At 35.0% G+C, this 25,277-nt stretch overlaps 1 protein-coding gene across 1 annotated transcript in view; it reads left to right on the top strand.

Moving 5' to 3' along the window:
- The window catches only part of MS3_00006024 (uncharacterized protein), a 256,723-nt gene that overhangs the window by 150,421 nt on the left and 81,025 nt on the right, over positions 1–25,277 (top strand). Inside the window, exons 58-68 of the mRNA XM_051214123.1 lie at positions 1,415–1,666; positions 3,627–3,776; positions 8,714–8,959; positions 11,610–12,077; positions 13,067–13,159; positions 14,398–14,739; positions 16,630–16,731; positions 18,366–18,629; positions 19,867–19,968; positions 22,230–22,535; positions 23,566–23,667. Of these exons, the coding sequence (XP_051067251.1) occupies positions 1,415–1,666; positions 3,627–3,776; positions 8,714–8,959; positions 11,610–12,077; positions 13,067–13,159; positions 14,398–14,739; positions 16,630–16,731; positions 18,366–18,629; positions 19,867–19,968; positions 22,230–22,535; positions 23,566–23,667 (2,427 nt within the window). The remainder of the gene's footprint in view (positions 1–1,414; positions 1,667–3,626; positions 3,777–8,713; positions 8,960–11,609; positions 12,078–13,066; positions 13,160–14,397; positions 14,740–16,629; positions 16,732–18,365; positions 18,630–19,866; positions 19,969–22,229; positions 22,536–23,565; positions 23,668–25,277) is intronic.

Below are 25,277 nucleotides of genomic sequence, written 5' to 3'. Positions count from 1 at the left end.
CCGAGATCGTGCCAAAGAGTACAAGTGGAACTATTGAACGTAACCGAGAGAGAGCAAGGTCACAGTCAACGAAAGAATGTATGTTTTTAGTACAGTTAAACAAATAAGTACAGTAAAACAATCACTGGTACCATTAGTTATAATAATAATTGTTTCCATCATACCCATCGCGTTCTCTTGATAAAAGTAGGTCACTACAAATTGTTAAAGGTTAGAAAAAGATCAAATTCAGGTAGAATTAAAGTTCAATACTGATTTTAGAAAGTCATTAATCGTCCAGATGATTCCAAATTAATTATATAACTGATATGATGGAAAGACGAGTCAATTTTCGATTGATTTCCTCATTACAAGTTTTATTCAACATTCAACATCCGTTTTGATTCAACATGAGGATCATTCAGTGTAGTATTTGTTACTATTATCCCAGTATGATATTTTCTTCTGTATAATATGCCAGATATTCTTGTATTCCATTGACATGAACTATGCTCAGTAAATGATTTGTTATAACGGAGTATGTGATTTGATCCTAATTATTAATCAAAATGGGTGTACAATCAATATATAAACCAATGTATTTTAGACGATATTGATTCGTCATCGTCGTCGTCGTCGTCATAGAGTTTGAGGCTAATCAATCTTCACTTATACCAGTCTTTGTGTTCTTACTTTCGCATGGTGGGAATTGCTGAGGTCCCTCGTTACGAGTATAAGTGATCAGCATTTTTGTTTTTCTGACACAGCAATCAGTGACGACCGAATATAGCAATAACATCTCAAGTTTATATTAGTAAATGAGAATATTTTTAAAGCTTAAGTAAAGATGATACAAGTATGATATTACAAATGTAGTGTACTCTTGATTTCTATAAAATAGAAATAGGTTTACAAATCAATATATCAATGAGTGTATTTCCGACTAGACTGAGGTCAAGATTACTTATGCTTATAACTGCTTACGGAATATATTTCACCGTTTCAAATTTGAGCTTCTCTCTCTAATTAATGAAGTTAGCTAGCTTATTAGTCTTTGGTCACAGAGTCATTGTCCCGTTCGTAGAATTAAGTGAACTCGTAATCCCTTCAAATATAACAGACTTTATTTATGTGATTTTTCTATTATTATCAGAATGGGTTTTGTGGAGATTTGGTTAAAGTTAGACATTAACACCGTTGGATGAAAGCCGGCTCAGTGGCCTAGTTGGTTAAGTGCCTAGCGCGAGACTGATAGATCCTGGATTCGAATCTCGCGGGGGGCGGGATTGTGGATGCGCACTGCTGAGGAGTCCTATACTAGGACGAAATGGCTGTCCTGTGCTTCCAGGTTTACCATGATGGTCTAGCTTCAATTGACTCATAATTTCAACCGGTGGGATTTATTAATTTCAATTTCGTATTCTTTGAATTTCAGATACACGTCTATTATCAGAACCTCTTTTATATGATTGGGAAATAAGAGATATGTATGGTCATGTATTACCACGTGTGAATTTATTAGCTAAAGCAACTAAACAAGAAAATAATCGTTTAATATTAATTGGAATAATGGAACCAAGTATTAAATCATATGGTCGTTGTATAATTATGAGAAAAACTGGTATACAAGATCGTTATAGTTCCGAATATTTTGAAATTGGAGAACATGGTTTAGAATGTGAACCAAGTAAATGATCATTTTGTATTTTTGCAAATGGTTTGATTTCATATGGAATATATCAGTCAGTCAGTCAGTCAGTCAGTCAGTCAGTCAGTCAGTCAGTCAGTCAGTCAGATATAACGTAGGATCAGGCATATATATGCATCGGTTCAAGTTGCCATACCTCATTAGCACAACAAGATGAACACCGGATTCATTGAAGTAGTTACTTCAATGGTATTAATACATAAAAGACAGATTGTGTAGAAAGAAAGATATGAAGCGATTTTAATCTTATAGTTTAAGGGAACACGGAGAGTGTATGTACCTATGCCATGGTGATCGATTCTGATCCATGTCACCCACAGTCTCTAACCATTGATTATGATAGTCATGCGGACCCCAACTAAGTAGTTTGCATCTAGCAACATGGCTCAAATCAGAAGACAGTGACCTCTAAGACCGGCGGACTGATGGAATATATGTCAAATTATCATCTATTTTCTTTCACAATATAGTCATATTTAAATGATATGAATAGAAGATCTCTTGTCAATGAATTGCACAATCTAAAAAAGGCACGCTGTAAAATGAAGTCACAAATGAGATTGTGATAAACTCATGAAACATTATGATGAGTGCATCGTATTATAGGAATTCATATGAGTTAAGTAACAGAGATCAATAGATTTCAATTGAGTAATCTAAATGTATTGTGTTTATTTCAAGACCATTAGATCCTAAGTTTTGATCATATTTCGGACCAGTCAGTCAGTCAATCAGTAACAATGTAGAACTTCTTACGTACGTACATCAGTTCGAGTTGCCACACCACATTAACGCAGAGTTTCAGTTCTCCATTCAAATCCCGTAGTTGTAAAAGTAGTAAGAGTATAATTAGTAATCGGAAAGATTAGGGTTTGGAGATGTTATTTAAAGAGTATAATCCAGTGAAATAAATTTGAAAAGAGAAAAAAGAGACAAGAAGGAATCAGGAGACTACAATTTGGGAATACACAAAGAGTGGATTCACCTGCGCCATTGCAAACAATTTTGAGCCATGTTATTCAAGGTCTCTAATCATCGGTTGCTATCATCTAGCCGTGCCCAACCAAATAGTCGACACCTACCAACATGACTCAGTTCATTTGTCAGTGACTTCATGGACTTGTGCCATGTTTTGGTCTGGCCGTCCCTAGCTTTTTTCCAATCTATTCCTATACCACTGAACATCGCACCTCGTGGCAGTCGGTAATTAGGCATACGTAACACGTGTCCCAGCTATCTCATCCTTACCTAGTACCCGTCAGATCATAGGTGTATACATTGTTGAGACAACTCAAATAAAGGCAAAGTATTGATCTATTACACTGTGCTTTTAAACTACTGTTCAGATGATGTTATTCTATAGTGAAAATTTCTTTTAAGTATGCTTTCCATTTACATTTGAGATCATCCTACCTATACTAGATAATATTAGAATGATTTAAAGATGAAAGTACTTGGAAACAATACATATTGATTTAGTTCTAAGTAGAAAGCATAACTATGAACTGTTTATCAGTCGTGTACTCTCATTCAGTTGAATACCATTAACTTGATCAGCCTACTAGTGTAGAAAGAACTATAACGATCTTGAAAGTTTTTACTCCCTAACCCAAAACAATAATTCCTGGAAACCTGTCGTGTTTATACACTTGAACATATGTAAGCAGAAGTACATGGACGATGATCTTGATCTTGATCAGATCAACAAGTCATTTAAAATGACAACAGCCCTTCCATAATTATATCTCTTATTATGTAACCTATGCTAGACAGTAATTTGTCTCGATTGATTCGGTTCAATTCGTTCATGGCTACATATTTACATAGTTGGATTAGTTTTGCATAAACATCAATGTGATACAATTAACAAGAATGAATCAATGAAAATTATTCGATCCAATTATGTTTATTTATTTTATTACTTATAATTTACTTTAAGGTGGACCACAAATTATTACTGATATACCTGGATATATACCTAAACCAAATGAACGATATGAAGTTCTCATAAGAATTGTTGGTTTAAATGAAATGGGTGAAGTGATTGCAAAACCTGGTGATGATATTTCATTAAAATGTTTAGCATTGAGTAAGTTAAAGGTTCTTTCAATCATATATAACTTTCTTAGAAATAAATTTAGACTAGAGTTAGATCATCATCATCATCATCATCATCATCATCATCATCATCATCATCATCATCATCATCATCATCATCATCATCATCATCATCATCATCATCATCATCATCATCATCATCATCATCATCATCATCATCATCATCATCATCATCATCATCATCATCATCATCATCATCATCATCATCATCATCATCATCATCATCATCATCATCATCATCATCATCATCATCATCATCATCATCATCATCATCATCATCATCATCATCATCATCATCATCATCATCATCATCATCATCATCATCATCATCATCATCATCATCATCATCATCATCATCATCATCATCATCATCATCATCATCATCATCATCATCATCATCATCATCATCATCATCATCATCATCATCATCATCATCATCATCATCATCATCATCATCATCATCATCATCATCATCATCATCATCATCATCATCATCATCATCATCATCATCATCATCATCATCATCATCATCATCATCATCATCATCATCATCATCATCATCATCATCATCATCATCATCATCATCATCATCATCATCATCATCATCATCATCATCATCATCATCATCATCATCATCATCATCATCATCATCATCATCATCATCATCATCATCATCATCATCATCATCATCATCATCATCATCATCATCATCATCATCATCATCATCATCATCATCATCATCATCATCATCATCATCATCATCATCATCATCATCATCATCATCATCATCATCATCATCATCATCATCATCATCATCATCATCATCATCATCATCATCATCATCATCATCATCATCATCATCATCATCATCATCATCATCATCATCATCATCATCATCATCATCATCATCATCATCATCATCATCATCATCATCATCATCATCATCATCATCATCATCATCATCATCATCATCATCATCATCATCATCATCATCATCATCATCATCATCATCATCATCATCATCATCATCATCATCATCATCATCATCATCATCATCATCATCATCATCATCATCATCATCATCATCATCATCATCATCATCATCATCATCATCATCATCATCATCATCATCATCATCATCATCATCATCATCATCATCATCATCATCATCATCATCATCATCATCATCATCATCATCATCATCATCATCATCATCATCATCATCATCATCATCATCATCATCATCATCATCATCATCATCATCATCATCATCATCATCATCATCATCATCATCATCATCATCATCATCATCATCATCATCATCATCATCATCATCATCATCATCATCATCATCATCATCATCATCATCATCATCATCATCATCATCATCATCATCATCATCATCATCATCATCATCATCATCATCATCATCATCATCATCATCATCATCATCATCATCATCATCATCATCATCATCATCATCATCATCATCATCATCATCATCATCATCATCATCATCATCATCATCATCATCATCATCATCATCATCATCATCATCATCATCATCATCATCATCATCATCATCATCATCATCATCATCATCATCATCATCATCATCATCATCATCATCATCATCATCATCATCATCATCATCATCATCATCATCATCATCATCATCATCATCATCATCATCATCATCATCATCATCATCATCATCATCATCATCATCATCATCATCATCATCATCATCATCATCATCATCATCATCATCATCATCATCATCATCATCATCATCATCATCATCATCATCATCATCATCATCATCATCATCATCATCATCATCATCATCATCATCATCATCATCATCATCATCATCATCATCATCATCATCATCATCATCATCATCATCATCATCATCATCATCATCATCATCATCATCATCATCATCATCATCATCATCATCATCATCATCATCATCATCATCATCATCATCATCATCATCATCATCATCATCATCATCATCATCATCATCATCATCATCATCATCATCATCATCATCATCATCATCATCATCATCATCATCATCATCATCATCATCATCATCATCATCATCATCATCATCATCATCATCATCATCATCATCATCATCATCATCATCATCATCATCATCATCATCATCATCATCATCATCATCATCATCATCATCATCATCATCATCATCATCATCATCATCATCATCATCATCATCATCATCATCATCATCATCATCATCATCATCATCATCATCATCATCATCATCATCATCATCATCATCATCATCATCATCATCATCATCATCATCATCATCATCATCATCATCATCATCATCATCATCATCATCATCATCATCATCATCATCATCATCATCATCATCATCATCATCATCATCATCATCATCATCATCATCATCATCATCATCATCATCATCATCATCATCATCATCATCATCATCATCATCATCATCATCATCATCATCATCATCTCCTTCTCCTTCTTCTCCTTCTCCTTCTTCTTCTTCTTCTTCTTCTCCTTCCTATTCTGCTTCTTCATGATTGTTTCTAAAACTTCATATGTCAATCATCTTGATATTTTATTAAATAAATCCTAACAGTTTAGCACTGTGTACAGTTCATCATTAAATAGTACAAATCACTAAGTCACAAGTAAACTAAGAGAATTCGAATAGAAATACTAATATATGGAAGGTGGCTGATACAGAGGTGAATTTAGAGTTGAATAAAGAACCGAATGAAAAGTTAAATCAATGGGAAAGAGGATGATTTATTGGGTTATTTAACCAACCAGAAAGCTAGATAGAGGGGTATGTGTGATCAGCCTCCGTTAATCTGCGTATCCAACAATTATTGTTGTACCTCAGGGAATCGCACTAATGATTGTGATGAACATTCCCATGAACAAAAAACAGTACAGTAACCTTCAATAAACTTACAAAAGATGAAGATCGGACACTGAGTGTGTATTGAAGTCTTTCATGAACTAATAAAATAGCACTAATCAAATTACATCGTTGGTCTAATCGGCTTTGAGGAACCGCTAGGTGTTCTATGGCCATTTCTCCAACATACAAATTTAATATACGGCTTCCGATCTCTATGAAAATGAGAACCTCTTATCGAATATTGGCAATACCTCGCTTTTTCATAAGTTCTGATGGCGCTCTTTAACGCTTCAATTGATTGGAACACTACGAGATACAATGTATTCAAGAATACTTTGTCTGTTTCTGTGATAACGTGAGAAACGACTGAGCTTGTACTTGTACTATCGTCCATAATTTGAAAAAAAGGTGCTCTGTCGACAAGTACAGACATTTTATATCAATTTTAAGGAATCAATAACCGATAATAATGAATTTAAAACTAATCGCTTACTTGGACGATGAATGCAAAATTCTGTATTAATCAGCTTAACTAGCTTCCAATCAAACTACAGTGAATTCTCTGAAAGGAGTTTTGTGGAGATTTTAGTAATTTTATAGTTGAATTCATGAGTCAATTGAAGCTAAATCGGCATGGAAAATCCTTGAAGCATTGGACAGCTGTTTCGTCCTCGCAAGTGGGATCCTGAATGCCTACTACTAAGGCATCCTATACTGAATTGTTCACTATATTAAGTCAATCTAATCACCATGGTATTTATTTATCCAAAAGTTGTCATCATTTTAATTATCTCTAATTAATACACTCATTGAGATCATAAAAAATCAGTGAGACTACAATTTATAGCCAACCTTTGAGGAACGCTAAAATGAATTTAAAATGTCCTCCTACTTACAAGGGATAAATGAGGACAATAAACAACTAGTGTGAAGAATTAGGATTACAATTTACAGTTGATAGTTAAGGTTAGGATATTAGAAGTAAGATATAGGATTTTCATTATGAATTAACATTGGCTAAAATGACAAAATGCTATTTAACCAAGTGAATGAATAAATTTCGCGCTAAATTCCAAGATCTATTATCTCATATCTGATTGGTTCATCCATAAATTATAGTCGTGTTATATTCATTATGCAATAGATGATGAAAGAAATTTATTGAATTCTATTATGGAACAGAATACATCGCTTTAAGTCACTTTATTCTTCAAATAGAATCAAAAGAATCACTTGGAACGATCAATAATTTAGATCTCTAATAATATGAATTAAAAATTTCATTGAAATCATTAATCGGTCAATGTTAGACTGATAGGTCCTGCGTTCGAATCCAGCGAGGCGTGGTCGTGGATTTGCACTGCTGAGAAGTCCAACAATAGGACGAGTTGGCCGTCCAGTGCTCCCAGGTTTTCCGTGGTGATCTAGCTTAAAATTGACTCATGATCTCAACTATTGAAATTACTACAATCTTCATAAAACCCCTTCTGATACTAATCAACATATGCTCACTAGTGACTGGCTTCAAGAGATATATCCTGGAGTTCTATTGAGAATTAGTGACCAATGGAGTTTAACCAGGTCAGTTGTGAGATAGTACCTGACTGAAGACAATGGTGGATGTGTCGCTGAATTTCGTGGATTAGTTGAAGTCCGACATTAACACCGGTGGATGACAGCCGGTTCAGTGGTCTAGAGGTTAAGCGTTCGTGCGTGAGAGTGATAGGTCCTGGATTCGAATCCCGTGAAGCGTGGTTGTGAATATGCACTTCTGAGGAGTCCCACAATAGAACGAGTTGACCGCCCAGTGCTTCCAGGTTTTCCATGGTGGTCTAGCTTCGATTAACTCATGGTCTCAACTATTGACATTACTACAATATTCACATAACCCCTTCTGATACTCATGTTGGATCCATCCAACCACTCACATGCCCTACATTGAAACAATTGTTTTTTTTTTTGTTTTCAAGATGCTAGTACTAAAGAACCAATTCCAAATGTTTCAACTGGATGGAATTTTATGAATGATTATGAAGAAATAATACCAATTGGTAAATTAGCTTCGATTGTTCAATTAAATGCTGATAATGAATTACAATTAACAAATTTATATGAAAATCCAAATTCACGTGGTCGTTGTATGATAACATTAGATCAAAAAGTCACATTAAGTTCACCATATTTTAAATATCATGTCATTGGAGATAGTGTATCACGTAAGTAATGAATATTTCAATGAATACATGTTTAAATTGATCATTAGGATTTTCATAAATATGCAGCTTCTCATTTCTGCAGTGATTTGGATGACTTTCTAGATCTTCCAGCAAGACTCTAATTTATGGACGACCTATCAACGGATCTTAAGTGATCTTGAGAAATATTAACCAGTCAGAAAATAGTAGGTATAGAATAGAAATATATTATACAGAGACATGGAAATAAAATGGATACACTTCCTATACGTGGTTCAAAAACTTGTCAAAGTTAGAAAGAGGTTCAGAGGTTATAAAATCCTAGAGGAAATCATCTATATGGCCACAGTATAGTCGGCCTCTGGAGTTATGATAAGATCTCAAAAACTCTTTCAACCTCGACCATATAGCTGCAATATTGTTTATGTGCACTTCGGTTGTTGAGTGCACAAAATGCTACTTGTGGATAACGACACGATGCACATAACCAAACCTATGTAGGAGTCTGTACACTCTCCAAACATTCGTATATATTGTAGTACCTGTCTGCAGCCAGTGTTAATGGTGCTTTTATTATCCACTTCGCATTAATTGTCATAAATTGCCTTAGTTAGGAATTATATATGGGGTTTTCATCACGAACTGACATCAGCTATAATGCCAGAAATTTATTTAGCCAAATGGATGAAAGGCTTTGGCGTTAAAATCTGACATCTACTATCGTATACCGATTGGTTCACCAACAAATTATAGTCTCGCCGTTTTTATTTGTTATAGCCGCTCAATTATCACGTTTTGTACAAAATTGTTTGTGAACCGATCGTACATTAGCACTAAGCACTGAAGTTGGCGCCGTAACCTTGGAATCTCTAAAACGCTTCTGATTGGCTCGTCCATAAATTAGAGTCTCGCCGATCTTCCGCATCATACGAGCATTCTATCAGCTTCCTGACTTCCGAAGGAATTCGGCTTTTACTATGAGACATCATAATTCTTCTAAATGAAAACCTTTTAATTCTCAGAGCAGAGTTTAAATGGTTTGAATAATTTTTTTTCTGGTTAGCGTTTTGTTAGCGAGTTAGTTTTCTACGAGATGAGGTCGCTAACTTCATGTCTAACCCTCTCCCTTTACCCGGGCTTGGGACCGTCAGTAGCCCTCGAGGGGCTCTATACGGAGATGATTTAACAATATTCTCTCTTTTAAATGCAATTTAATATTCATCCTAAATGGGAGCATTGTATATACAATTATGATGATTGTGTTCATGAATAATCATAACCAAATAACGAGTTATAAGCAAATATAAATAGTGGTTAGCAATGAAATCCAGGACACGTGTTTCGTCCTAGTTTTCAATCATTATCTGGCTGTATCTGCATCTTATATTTGATGTTCACTTCGGGACTCGAACCGAGTATCGTTTGTTTCAAACCATTGAATCCTGATAGCCACATGCTTGTGAATTAAGGCAATATACATAGTATACACATATGTCAATAAGAGACTGATCAGTTGCAGTCCTAAACATCAATAAGAAGACTCAAACAAACAATACCAAGTGAATTTAAATAAGGAGTTTTTTATTCAAGAAATAAGTTAACCATTGATATCCTGATTATGGATGAATTATAAATCCATTAAGACAGTTCTCTTTGTTCTCATAAGTTCCTGTATATTACTGTCGATAGTATAATAAGAAGATGAAGATTATCAGAATGTATTGTAAAGCTATTTTAGACAAAGATATCTAGTAAATTATTAGAGATACCTTCTTGGTATTCTTCACGATTTACAATGAGTTCAATTGTAGGTTTTATTTTTCTAATTTTAAATGTTTCTTTTGCTTATCTTTACTTACTTACGCTTAATACCCTTAGAGGAAGAGCATAGGCCACGCATAAGTATTCTTCATTGAGCTCTGTCCTGAACGATCCATTCCAGTTGTTACCAGTGCCTATTCATTCTTTTCATATCCGCTTTGAATTCCTGACTCAGTGGGTTCTTTGATCTTCCTCTCTTCCTTTTCCATCCAGGGTTCGAATGTTCCTTTTACAAGACAGATTATCATGTGGTGTGTGTTGTAGAATATAGTCTGATGAAAGACTAGAGTTACCAATAATCGTTAAATAGTGGAACTTCTAAAGATTATGTTTTCTTAAAATTTCTCTTCATCTTTAAGTGGATCATTAGTACGTATTGGATGTGAAGTATCTAGGCTATAGTTTAATGTTCTGATTAGATACAATGGCATTTAAACAAAACGAAGATAATTTATACAATAATACTATGTGTCTATAACCCGTTTATTAATTAAAAGTTCTTTCCAGTTGGCTTTGACTTATACTCTTTGTATAAGGGATACAAATACTAGACGGATCCCAAATCGAAATAGATGAACCACCGTTTGAACCCATCACTTATTTTTAGTTACCATTAGACTACTGAGATCAAAATCAATTATCCAGAATAATGAAAAGTACTAAATTATATCTAATTGTATTTTGATTCCTGTGGAGTGAAAATGATTCGACAGAGGGTCTTGATGAACGACCTATGCTCCTCCACGACGACAAATTATTATAATTAAAATTGATCTTCCATTTCTCAACACTTCAAAAATTCATCCATATTTGTTTCTGATCTTCTTCATTATTCTTTGAATTTTTCAAGCTCATATACCAATTAGTCCATCATATTCAGATAAACGAGTTCGAGTTGAAATTAGTGGATTAAATGAACAAAATCAAATTAGTGTTACACGTGTTGGAGATGATGCAACATTAAGATGTCAAGCAATTGTAGTAGATACTAGTTCACCATTATATCCAACACATGGTATACGTTATGGATGGGAATGGCGTTACACTGATGAAGATCCAGTTTCAACTAGTAATATAGCAGTAAGCTTAGAAACAAATGGTGATCGTTTAGGATTACGTGGTATACGTCCACCACCTGGTACTAAAGGACGAAATGTTAAAGGACGTTGTATTGTTCATGTACCAGCACAACAAATTGATCCTTCATTATCAGTTAGTGATGAATTGGTCTATGGTTCAGATTTCTTTTCAATAGATGTTGCAAGAAAACCAACAACTATTGATCCACAGTTAATTCCGATCCCAGGAAGAGAATCAGGTGAGTAAATTAATAAGAATGTTTGAAATATTAACAAACCAAAGTTTTATTAAAACATGTTTTGTTCAAAGGCCTATGAGCTTAATATTAAAGACAAATGTATATATGGTATATCCAATTATCACTCTAATTGTGCTAACTATATTTCTATGAAAGATTGAAAAAAAGCTTTTCCACATCATGAGGTGTTTAAAGTTCTTCATAGAGGGTGGTAAACTGAATCAAACACTTTTTGAGGTGAAACAAACATTTCAATGAGATCATGAATCAATTGAAGCTAGACCAATATAGAATACCTTGAAGCAATAGACGTCCGTTTCGTCCTACTGTGGGACTCCTCAGCAGTGCGTATCCACGATCCTGCTTCGTGAAAATTCCTTCTGATATTTCAATAAGAGTTGTAAAAACTGTTAACATTAACACAAAGTTACGACAATTGTTAATGTTCTCTGTTAATAAAAACATAGTACTGGTATGATCGTTTTTATATTCCGACTACTGATTTACTGTTTAGATAATTACTAATGAACTGAGTTCAAGTAAACCATTTAGGTATACAAACTCAACAAAACTTTTGTTAGCGAAGCTGAAGAGACTGATTTTTTTTAGGGAATCTCATAGGTTTTGAATAGCATTGCTACACACTATGAGTAAATAAGTTATTACCCCCTCCCTATTTGTATATCAAGTGAACATGCCAAGCTATGAAGTGTGTAAAATGCATCGACTAAATACTCTTTCTGGTTGGTGTCTTTTTAGCAAGTTAGTTTTCTACGGGTTAGAGTCACTAACCCAATGCTTAATCCTCCTTCTTTATCCGGGCTTGAGACCTGTGGTAGTCCCATAAGGGTTCCAGGTAGAGTTTAATAAGATTAATAGTCTTAGACTAAAAAATCTATATATTTTTGGAATCTACTGAATTCTTGTTATTTCCGATCTTTTCTGAGATTGATCATCATTAAAATCGTATTCTTTTAATCTTCATTTAGATAATATTGAAATAGCTGTCGATGGATTGGATAATGAAGGTTATTTAGTTGGCAATGAAAAAGAAAGCGCCAGTGTTGTATGTGAAGCTAGAAGTAAGTAGTAAAAACGGCTTTCTATCACATTTTACCTTATCCAATTCAGATAAACACACTTCTTACACGTTTAAAGAAATCAGCTATGATAAATATCAGATTGAGTCATGACTAAGAAACTTTGATCGGTGACCGATAAATCGAAAAAAGAACACACAGGTTGAGGCACTGATTAGAAATGTGTTGAGGATGTTGGATACCCAGAACTCATTTTGAAAAGGTCCTAATTTTGTAATTTCATTCTGAAGATTTGAATTTTATGTTTTTGCGCCAAGAGACGCATAGTTGACCTATAGCTTACATTTCCCACTCGGAAATCCCCGACTGTCATTGGTTGACAAATTTTTTTAGTACGCCATTTGATGGCTCTCCTAAAGGCGTTTCTATCGTTGCATAAATAAGCTTGATTTATGACCTCATATTTTCTGGGTGCTTGTAGAATACATTCTCTACGCCTCATCAAGACTTCTTGATCGATCTAGTTAGCAGGGTCGGGGACAACGGATTAGAATAGCCTATCGTGTCACTGTATCTCTGACCATCGTTCCCTTTGCCGACTAAGGTGAGCTCGTGATAGCATTCAAGCATATCAAAATGTAGTCAGTTTCTTCTAATAGCGCGTCTCGCTCATAATTTCTAACCTTGACCTTGGAATAAGATGTGAGTACAAGTGCGTGATATAATCAAATGAAAATTGATATGAATTTACGTGATGCTAATAATAGTGCTATGTCCACTAACTTGATACTATTGGAACAGCTCACACTATTATTCAGCAGTTACGAACCCTCAAACTAGGATACCAAAAACGTCATCGAAGAGAGAAAATTAAACTCTCAATAGGACTTGTATTTCCCAGGAAATAACATTTCAATGTGTTAACATCATACCATACATAGTATTTTACATGCCATAGTAATCAACAACTACAGATGTGGACTACATGGTATCGCTATGTTATTCAGGTCATAATGATATTGATACGTGTAAGGCTACGATAACAATGATTACCGTGGTAAAGTCAAGAGATTGCAGTATTATTGATTTGGTTCAATTCTAATGTCTTTTATTTTCTCTGAAAAGGAACTTGATTAATTGTCAGTAAACTCATCATGTGATTGGTTCGGAGTTCACACATAATCGATTCCCATTACATTGTATTCTTAGTTGAGATGAGTCCAAATTTCATTCTATCTCAATCTGTTCACTTATTATATGATAATTATATTCTAATTTAGATCGTACCACTAAACAACGATTATCAACAGAAGGTTTACGAGCAGAATATGATGTGATGTATGGATGGGAATTTTCTGATGTAACTGGTCGTTCAATAGATTCTAGTTTATTTGCTAATAGTGTATCAATGGATTCATCGGGAAATTTACGTTTAAGAGATTTAGTTGCACCAAATCGTGGTAATTTACCATTTAAAATTAGATGTACCGCTGTTGTTAGTAAACGACCAAGTATACCAGATGAAAAGCCATCTTCACCAAAATTATATACATCAGATTATTTTGGAATGGATGTAAGACGAAGTGATGGTACATCGACAAGAACTGGTGAAGAAGTTGATAGTAAGTTAATATATTTAGTATATTTACCATAGTTACCTTTAATGATTGAAACACTATTAATGTAATCAGTGTTATTATGTGAATTGAGATAAGACAAAGAACAACATATAAAAGGGATTTGGTTGAGGTAAAGGTTTACAATATACTATAACTTCAATTGTGAGCCCAAGTTAAATACACCTTTATTGATTCTAGTATTAATCTCGATTGTTTCCTCTATGTAGGAAGGACCTAATATTGCTTACCTATTTAGATTATTCAGAATTCGATAATAAAAAATATATATAAAAAAGAAAACACTTTTCATATTTTAATATGGTATGCACTAGTAACCAAGTGAAAAACGATGGCTCCGATGATATATGTTTATTGACTTTCTTTCACAACCATATTCATGAGCACTTAAGAATGAAGTCATCTGATTATAGGTTATATATATAACTAGCTGCATCAGTAGGCCTCAACATACACAAGGGGAAAACCAAGGTCCTGAAATTCAAAACGGAGAACAGCAATCCAATCATTCTTGCTGGCGAAACTCTGGAAGATGTAGAGTCCTTCACATACCTGGGAAGCATCATCGATGAAAAAGGTGGTTCAGATACAGACGTAAAGGCGAGGATTGGAAAAGCAAGGGCCGCGTTCCTACAACTGAAGAACATATGGAACTCGAAACAACTGCCTGTCAACCAATATCAAAGTTAGAATCTTCAATACCAACGTCAACACAAGTCCACTGTATTAACCTGAAATGTGGAGAACTAATGCAACCACCATCAAGAAGGTACAAGTATTTATAAATAGTTGTCTACACAACATACTCAACATCCATTGAACGGATACCATCAGCAACAGCCTCCTCTGAGAGAGAACAAACCAGTTTCCAGCTGAAGAGGAAATTTGAGAAAGACGATGGAAATGGATAGGAAATACATTATGCAAATCATCAAACTGCATCACGAGGCAAGCCCTAACTCGGAACCCTGAAGGGAAACAGAAAAGAGGAAGGCCAAAAACACATTACGTTGAAAAATAGAAGCAGATATGAAAAGGATGAATAGGAACCGGAAGGAGCTGGAAAGGGTTGCCCAGGACACGGTTGGATGGAGAATGCAGGTGAGCGGCCTATGCTCCTTCATGAGGAGTAACAGGCGTAGGTAAGTAATTAACTAATATCTAGCTCCACAGGAGTAGTGAAGTCGATAATACACACATCAAAAAACCCATTAACATTATCTTATCCTTGATTTGTTATACAATTATTAGTTTAATTGAAAAGGTAACATGCAACTTATTGGTGTTCTTAAATAGTCTTCCAAGTTTATAGCTAACAGATTTTTAAGTAATAATTATTCACGAAATTCAAGTTATCAACACTAATCCTCCAATGAAGGAATAATAAGAAACTAAAAACGGATACATTTATGTACAAAACATTCAATAGCAAGTAAACATAACTAAATATCATTTTTAAAATGTTGATAATTATACGATATGGTATCAGAATGGGTTCTTGTGGAGATTGCAGTAATTTCAACAGTTGAGATCATGAGTCAATTTTAAGCTAGAACACCATGGAAAACCTGTAAGCACTGGACGGCCGTTCCTTCCTATTGTGGGACTCCTCAGCAGTGCGCATCCACGGTCCTGCTCACGGGATTCGAACTCAGGGCCGCCAGTCTCGCGCGCGAACGCTTAACCTACTGGACCACTGAGCCGGCATCCAATGGGGTTAATGTCTAACACCAACCAATCCACGAAGTTGCGCGACCATCCTTCATACCTGTCTCAAGAGATTAAGTAATTCCAGAGCTTGAATAAGCTTCATTTTCTAATCCTGTGAATAAAGATGATTTGGTTCATGTTTATTATTTTTTCGCTATTCTTCAGTCAAAGGAAGTTTGATCAAAGTGAAAATTGATGGTTTAAAACCAGATGGAACATTTACAACTCAGCTTGGTGAAAATGCGAGTATTATGTGTACAGCTGTTGGTGAGTTCATTTTTATCGTCATAGGGAATGCTATAAATATTGTCTTAATTTATGGTTCTCATTTCTACATAAAATGTATTTACATCAATCTTTTTACCTATAAAGGGATGTCTATATAAATTTAAGACAACAACCCTGTTGTTTGCATACCAAAGTTCGTAATATTGAAAAGAATTTAGTAGTTTTTCCAAATTTATTGGTCAGTTTCTATTTTCGTCACTTCATTCAAAGTACAGGAAGAAAGAATTAGTTGGTAACCATGTCACCCAGAGTCCCCACCCATTAGTTACGATAGTCAAGTGGACCCCAACCAAGTAGTCTGCATCTACCAACATGGCTCAGATTAGAAGTTAGTGACTTTATGGTTTGGCCGCCTTTAACTTCCTTCGAACCGTCCCCAACACTAGTCAGCATTCCACGTCATGGTAATGGGTGTTCAGACATACGTAACACGTGGCCCAACTATCTCAGTCGATGAAGACTTACAACGTCATCCAGTGATTTACCATCATTCCCTAATACTCTGAGTCTAACCTCACTATTACTTACCTGGTGATCCCAGCAGATGCGAGCAATATTTCTAGGGCAACTGTGATTAATTACTAGTAGCTTACGAGTATCCTCTACCCTTAATAGCCACGTTTGGCAGCCGTAAAGTAGAACAGAATGAATTACAGCTCAGTATACTCGTCCGTTAAATGATAGACGGATATCTCGCCTTCGCCATAGATGACGTAAGTTGGCAAAAGTCAAACAAGCTTTTCGAATCCGTACAGAGATTTCTTCAAACACCAACACATTAGAGCTGATCAGACTTCAAAGATAAGTGAAGTTATCGATGCGTTCGACTACTTCAGTCCTTATCCTTAGTTCAAGTGTTGACGCAGACCAGTCCTGAAGCAACAACTTGGATTTAGAAAAAAAGAAATGCATCCCAAACATCCTAGTTTTGTTGCTCAGTGCTACCAAACATGCTCTACAGTACAAACGAAACTTCTGATAATTTTTATATCAATCTATTTATGTTTTTTAAGTCCAATCTCCTACTTCCAATGTTGAAAGCTTTTAATTCAGATCATGATAAATAATTTTGATTTGGAGTTAAGATTAATCACTCACAGCTGAAATTTCACTCCCTGATTGCCAACCATCGTGAAAACCTCAGTCAAGCTACGACTGTCTTTCTTTACATTGATTATTAATCACCTTAATATTTGTCTAGTCTTTGACCAATATAAAAAGCATCACTTCATGAGTACTAACAAAATCTAAGTCCACAGTCTCTTGGAGATTTCCTCTCATTACCTGACATTGAATATTTAATGCATTACTGTATTACAGTCATATCTGTTGTATTTACGACTAACATGAATAGTTCCATTATTAGGTTACCTACCAGTACCTTGTTCATTCTCAAAGCCCATTATTTGTGAAGATTTGTTTGGATGCAGGCACATTCATTTAACGTGTCTTGAATAGGATCGAGGATGTATCCTAAATTCTATTGTTAGACATGATCGAACTTTGTTGAAAGACATTCCACCCCAGAAAATGTCTTCATCATCAACTAGAATATTGTATTTCTTTATTTCCTTCCATTTTCAATCAACATTTCCACTTTTTTTCTTTTCCAGATTCGAACACTGATGAAGCAGTTCAAGATGTAATTATCGGATGGGATATACGACGTTCAAATGGAGCAATTATTAATTTGGGTATATTAGCTGATCAAGTTATGCAAGAATCGAATAAACTTCAATTTTATTCAATGAAATCACTTAATTCATTTGCTAATGATATTCATGGAAGATGTATAGTTTATCGGGGTAATCAGATTTATCGATCTGATTACTTTAAAATTAAAGTATCCACTTTACCTAAAGAGGTGGATGTTGAAGGTAAGATTTATTGATTTAGTTTTTTTTTCAACTGATGATCATTCATAACGCCGACCTTAATTGTCTTAGCTGAACCCACATCCTACTTATCTACTGTTTCCTTCTTTATGATGATGATTATCTATGCAAATGTCAACTAATTGTCAAATAACTTGAATGTTAAAAGCGAGGAATTCAGTGAGGAGACCTCTTTTCAACTGATTTATTATCAAGCTGAAACTTCAAGATACCTAAAAGATGAACTATTCTTTTAAAAAGTCAACAACGTTTGCTATTAGTTAAGTAATTAAAGTGAGACTGACTGCTTAACAAACGTGTTTGACAACATCTATGACGAAAATAACAAATATTCACTAGTAAGTATGTACAATCTAAGTAAAATCTTAGGGTACTTACTTAATTAAATCTGTAACTCCTTGTGAAGGAGAGTAAGCCGCTCACCAGCATTCTCCATCCAACCCTGTCCTGGGTGGTCCTTTCCAGTTGTTATTCATCCTTTTCATATCTGCTTCTATTTCTCGACGTAATGTGTTTTCTGACCTAACTATTTTCCGCTTTTCTAGAGGATTCCAAATTAGGGCTTGCCTCGTGATGCAGTTTGATGATTTGTATAATGTATTTTCTATCCACTTCCAGTACTTCGTCCTGATTTCTTCTTCCACTAGGATCTGGTTTGTTTGCTCTTACAGTAGGTTGTCTGGTCAACGGATCCGACGTATTTTACGTAGACAACTGTTAATAAACACTTGTATCTCCTGGATGATGACTTCCGTAGTTCTCCAAGTTTCCACCCCATACAGTAGAACTGTCTTAATTTCTGTATTGGAAATTCTGACCCTGGTGTTGTTTGATAGTTGTATTGATTTCCAAATGTTCTTCAGTTGCAAATATGCTGCTCTTGCTTTGCTGATCCGCGCCCTCACATCTGCATCGGATCCACCGTGTTAATCAATGATGCTGACCAGATATGTAAAGGTTTTTACATCTTCCAAATCTTCTCCGTCAATTGTGATTCGATTGGTGCATGCTGTGTTGTATTGAAGTATCTTGCTTTTCCCATTGTGTATGTTGAGACCTACAGCTGCTGAGACTGTTGCTACACTGATCGTCTTCTCTTGGATTTGTTGTTGTTGCTTGTGCAATAGAAGAACCAATAAACTTACCGTTTAATAATATCTGTCATGACTCTTAAAACCGTGAAATTTACATTTGAAATTACTCTTTTTTTTAAACAAAGGTGATGGTCGTATACTGGTACGTTTAGTGGATATTTCACCAACAGATCGTAAAATTTTATTGAAATCTGGTGAATCTGAAACGATTCGTTGTATTGGTATTGGTAAGTAGTGTAGTGATGACATTGTGTGTTGACGTTTATGTTATGTAAGCTTATCTTAAATCACAATCAAGTTTGTTAATGATTACAACTGTTATATATTACTCTCATCCATTAGAAGACAGTATAAAACATATGGTCTTCATATAGTGTATTTATCCAATGGTAACATAATTGCATTGTTTTGTATAATGGTTCTACTGAAAGAGAAAATCGATTATTGAAAAGTAACAGAGATTCTAGCCAGACGAATATTGATTTCAATATTTGTCAAGGTCAATTGTACCTCCCTAAGGAGGAACACCATGTTGATATCTAAATAGCTCATCAATGTTTCCTTATTTTATTATATAAATGATGTTAGTAACTAGTTAATGTAAATAGTTCCCAGGTTCATTACCTATTTTCTATGTAAAAGATTCTTAAAAGTCGACTGGAGTACAGTAATAAATGATTGTGTAACTTGAAATCAATGATTGAACAAGTCGGTTGATAATTACATAAGTTGATAACGTATGAATTATTTTTTCCTGGTTAGCGTTTATTTTTTTTAGCGATTTCGTTTTCTACAGGATTGGATTGCTAACCTTATGTCCAACCTTCCTTCTTTATCTGGGCTTGGAACCGGCAGTAGTCTCAGACGGGCTCCAGGCGGAGTTAGTTGATAACTGTTAAGGATATTGAAGTGTAAAAATTGTCACAATATAATTTAAAAAATGAGTACATAGTAGACACCTGAAACCAAGTATTTTGGAGTAAAGTTGATAATAGAAGTAGGCTATACATCAGACTTTTCCCATCCTTGACAATATCAAGCATTATGGGGCTAGAAGATATTTTATTTAACGGTAAATCAACCTATCATGTTCTAATGGCTTGTCAAATATCACATGACGAAATCGCCAATCAATCAATCCATCATCTCAAATTTGACTGTTCCTGTTGTTAACCATCAGTCCATTGTCTCAGATTTCATTGTTCATGCATTTTCATATCAATTGCGTTCCCTTTCTGTTCTTTCCATATCAATCTTCTACTAAAATACATTCTATGCCTGACCACCGTTATATACTATTATGTTATTATTATTATTATTTGAACACATAAATATTGGTACAAGAGGGCACCAAATATATATGCGCCACACAAAACAATGAGAATTCGAAGAGAACGAAAAAAGAACAATAACGAATAGATTTAGTGTACGGTGGTGTAATAATAATAATAATAATAATAATAATAATAATAATAATAATAATAATAATAATAATAATAATAATAATAATGGTAATAATGGGAGAAACGGAAAGGTACAACAAGAAGAAATCTTTCAGTTAAGGAAGATACAACCAATTTTTATGAAGAGAGTAGAAGGTTACAGCAGGATCGCCACTGGCTTCTATTCTGAGCCATATCTGATAACGTCTCTAGCCACTGTGTTGCATCATCTCTAGGACCCCAGCCAGGGAGTCGTGAAGGACTAACAGAATCCAGCCCTTTTTAGCTTTCTTTCATACCACAACACCATGTTATACACTGACCACCTCTCTGCTTTTTCTAACCAGTCCCAGTGTCGGCAAATAATGCACGACGTGGAATTCTCTGGAACGGCATTCATAGAACATATCCAAGCCACCGAAGTCGATGTTTCGAGATGGTGACACCAATTGAATTATCGTCTCTGCACCCGAACACACGATGCCGAACCTCTGCATCACTAACATGGTGTTGCCACTGGATATCAGCACTCTTTCGGAGACAACGATGATCATACGCAGAGAGTCGTCTAACATCCTTAACTCGGAGAGGCCAGGTTTCATAAGCATAGAGCAAAGCTGCTCCCGCCGTTGCGTTGTAGATCCGACCCTTTACAGCCAGACTGACATCACGAAGGCGCCAAAGATGGCCCATATTGGCATAAGCCTCTCTGGCTTTCACTATACGTGTATTGATCTCATCACTCACTCCACCACCAGCACTTATGCAGCTACCTAGATAACGAACTTCTCGACTATTTCTATCTGTTCACCATCCAGAGTGAGTACAGGATTAGAGTCCTGCCAGTCTTGTAGAAGTACTTTGCACTTCTAAAGTACAAAGCACATACCGTTATATACTACTTATGTGGGTATAAATAACCCACTACATAATGATAAACAATAAGGTTAAAGTTATACATTTAGAAATTGTTGAAAGTTTTCCATATTATCATTTAAAGTTGCCCATTTTATTTTTGATTTATCTTTTTAATATGAATTTCATAGACGCTCGAACTGGTGACCGAGTAGATGATTTAAATTATGGATGGGATTATTATTATACTCAATATGAAACATCATCATCATCATCCTCATCAACAACATCACCTATTCGTGGTTCACTTGGTCCATTAGTTTCTAAATTAGAAGAATCACCTGATGGTTATTTATCGATTTTATTAAATGATGATTTAACTCAAAAAGATGGAGCTTATTTAAGATGTCGTTTATCAAATGATACATCAATTTATACATCACCATATTATCGATTAGTTACTGAAACTGATAAAGAAGTATCAGAAGTTATTCCAGGTAATTCATTGATTATTATCATCGATGATTCTTCCTCATTTAAGATATGAACACTTTTTTTTCAGCAATATACAATAGATTTGTTAAATTTTCTGCTATAAAATGTTATTTCATCGAATGTAACTATGATTTGTAAAGGTTAGTTTAACAGTATAATGATGGAATGGGGTAATGGATTGCTTGAATTGATGTTGGTAAGAATGTTTAACTGACAGTCGGTCATGAAATTATCAGTATGGGATTGTGGAGACTATTAAGTTTTTGATTGAGATCATGAACCGATTGATGTTGTACCATCATTGAAAACCTGGAAGCACTGGACGATCGTTTCATTCTATTATGGGATTCCTCAGCAGTACACACCTACGGTCCCGCTCATGTGGTTCGAACCCAGGGCCTCCAGTTTTGCACGCGAATGCTTAACATCTAGACCACTGAGTCGGCTGACATCCAATGGTTTTAATGTCTAACCTCAACCAATCTGTGAAATTGTGCAACCATCTTTCATTTTACTGAGGTAGATACCTGTCTCTGCCCGACACGAATTAGTTCCACTAGTTACAATGAATACTTTCATAATCTAAAATACAATTCATTTTTAAATATAAGACTGCGATTGTAAGGTTCTACACGTTCAAGTCCCGTTAATTGCCTATCGTATTCTGCCGTAATAAAGTAGAGAACGTAAGATAAACACTTTTCCGTTGGTGATTTTAAGAACTTCAATCCCATTTAGATAACGAGTATCTCCAATAGTATCTCTTTTCAAATACAAGCTTTTAGCATATTTCGACTAAGCTATTCATTAGTAGATCTCAGCATGGCAACATGGATTGGTGGATATATATGCCTGGTCCTAAGTTGTAGATGAACTGAATAGGTCTTAGTGTGTGAATATCAGAGCCAAATCTCCTCCACCCTCTGATAAATCTTAAACAGTTTATTTTAAAAAATTACATTTTCAATAAAACGAAAGTTGATAATGTCCAGAGTTAACTTTAATCTGTTTATTCTTTTCTGTATATTTTAGTGATCACTCCTAGATATCTTATTACTGTACATGGTCTAGACAAAGATGGTCAACTTCAAATTAAACAAGGAGATAATGTCTCACTGGAATGTTCTGCTATTGGTATGTTATTTATGATATGATAATTTTATTAGTGAGACTATAATGACCTTTGGGCGCTCACGAGAGTGACTTTGAGGGTGACCGCCTTATTACTAGAACGAAACAAGTGTTATAAACCCGTATGAGGAATCAGCATTTTGAATTACATTTAGCGGTTAGGATTAGGAATTAGATTTGGGGTTTTCATCATGAACTGACATAAGCTATACTCCCAAAACTCTATTTAGCCAAATGGATGAGTGAATTTCGCGCCAAAATCTAAGACCTGCTATTTTATACTTGATTGGTTCATCCACACTTTGGAGTCTCACCCACCTGGCTTACTAAATTAAGTTGTAAAGATATAATGTCGATTCTCATATTTCCAGTTCAGGTCAACCTGACAGGGCTTTAGCGTCCTACTGTCAGTTCATTTAAGTAGTGTATTGTTTTCAAGCTACTTTTAATAATATTCTTATTGATCAATAACTAGAACAGGAAAATGAAATATATTTGATTGGAGTCGATTGGTACTCGCTCAATGTAAAATAGATATAATGTTCGATTGTGATAACTATAGGATCTAGGACTCACGTTTCTTAGTAATTGGGACCTATCGGCTGTGTTCTTGAATCCCAATGTTGATGTTCACACCCAACCTCGAACCCAGAAACTAGAAGTATTTCAACAAGTTTCCTTTACTTATTTCTTAATCGATCCTTGCAATAAATATTGAATGATCTTAAGTTAGATGCTAGCAGTTCAAGAATCAACATCGGAATAATGTACATTCTTTTTTATATATATTGCCAGCAACCACATTGTCTCTAAGTGTGCTCTTTTGTAACTTGTACAGTGAAATGTCGTAAACTTTTCATAAACGCACCTGATTAGGTTATATGATTCATAGATATAATGATGTGTTAAAACAAACAAACAGAAAACAGATAACTTGGTGAAATATCCAGATGGTAGGAACAAGTAGTCCAAATATTCAAGCAGTCCGCAGATATATGGATCCTGGCTTAAAGAAGACAATCTGTACAAGATGTCAACAAAGATTGATAAAAAAATTAGGTCCTTACTTTTAAAAACCATATGATTAAACCACTTTCAATATATGCCGATGTTGTTTCTGATTGGATACAATCAGTATTTTTATAGAATAAACCAACATTGTCCATACTTTAAAGGAAAATAAGCCACCAGGATAGCTCAGTGGTAACATCTGTAACTGTGAAACTGAGTGACACAGGTACGAATCCGTAACGGTACACCTTGCTGATAAGTGTCAATTAGCACGAAAATTAGGTACAGGGTTTCAGTGAAGAAGTGCCCCCAAATGCCCTGGTACGGCCAAGAGTGGGGAGGGTTCACACTCTCTCGAAATGCTCTAACCACTGTCAGGAAAGTCCTACTCACTGCCTTCTTACAACCAGGGTGTTGTTTACGACATTGAGAGGACGAAAATCGAATGTCTGGTGTTTTAACTGAGTTGGTGGATACGGAGAGTCCACCTATGGGAGTTAGAAAACTCTGATTCCGAATCAATCGTGCAAATGGGCTCCAGGATCCTAGGAAGAACAAATGGTGTATGAACCAATCGGTGGACACCGGCTACCATGTGATTG

The sequence above is a fragment of the Schistosoma haematobium genome, chromosome 2 (assembly GCF_000699445.3).
Source record: "Schistosoma haematobium chromosome 2, whole genome shotgun sequence".
NCBI classification, from domain to species: Eukaryota; Metazoa; Platyhelminthes; class Trematoda; order Strigeidida; family Schistosomatidae; genus Schistosoma; species Schistosoma haematobium.
The sequence above is the reverse complement of the archived record's forward strand: the minus strand, read 5'-3'. Positions and strand labels throughout refer to the sequence as shown.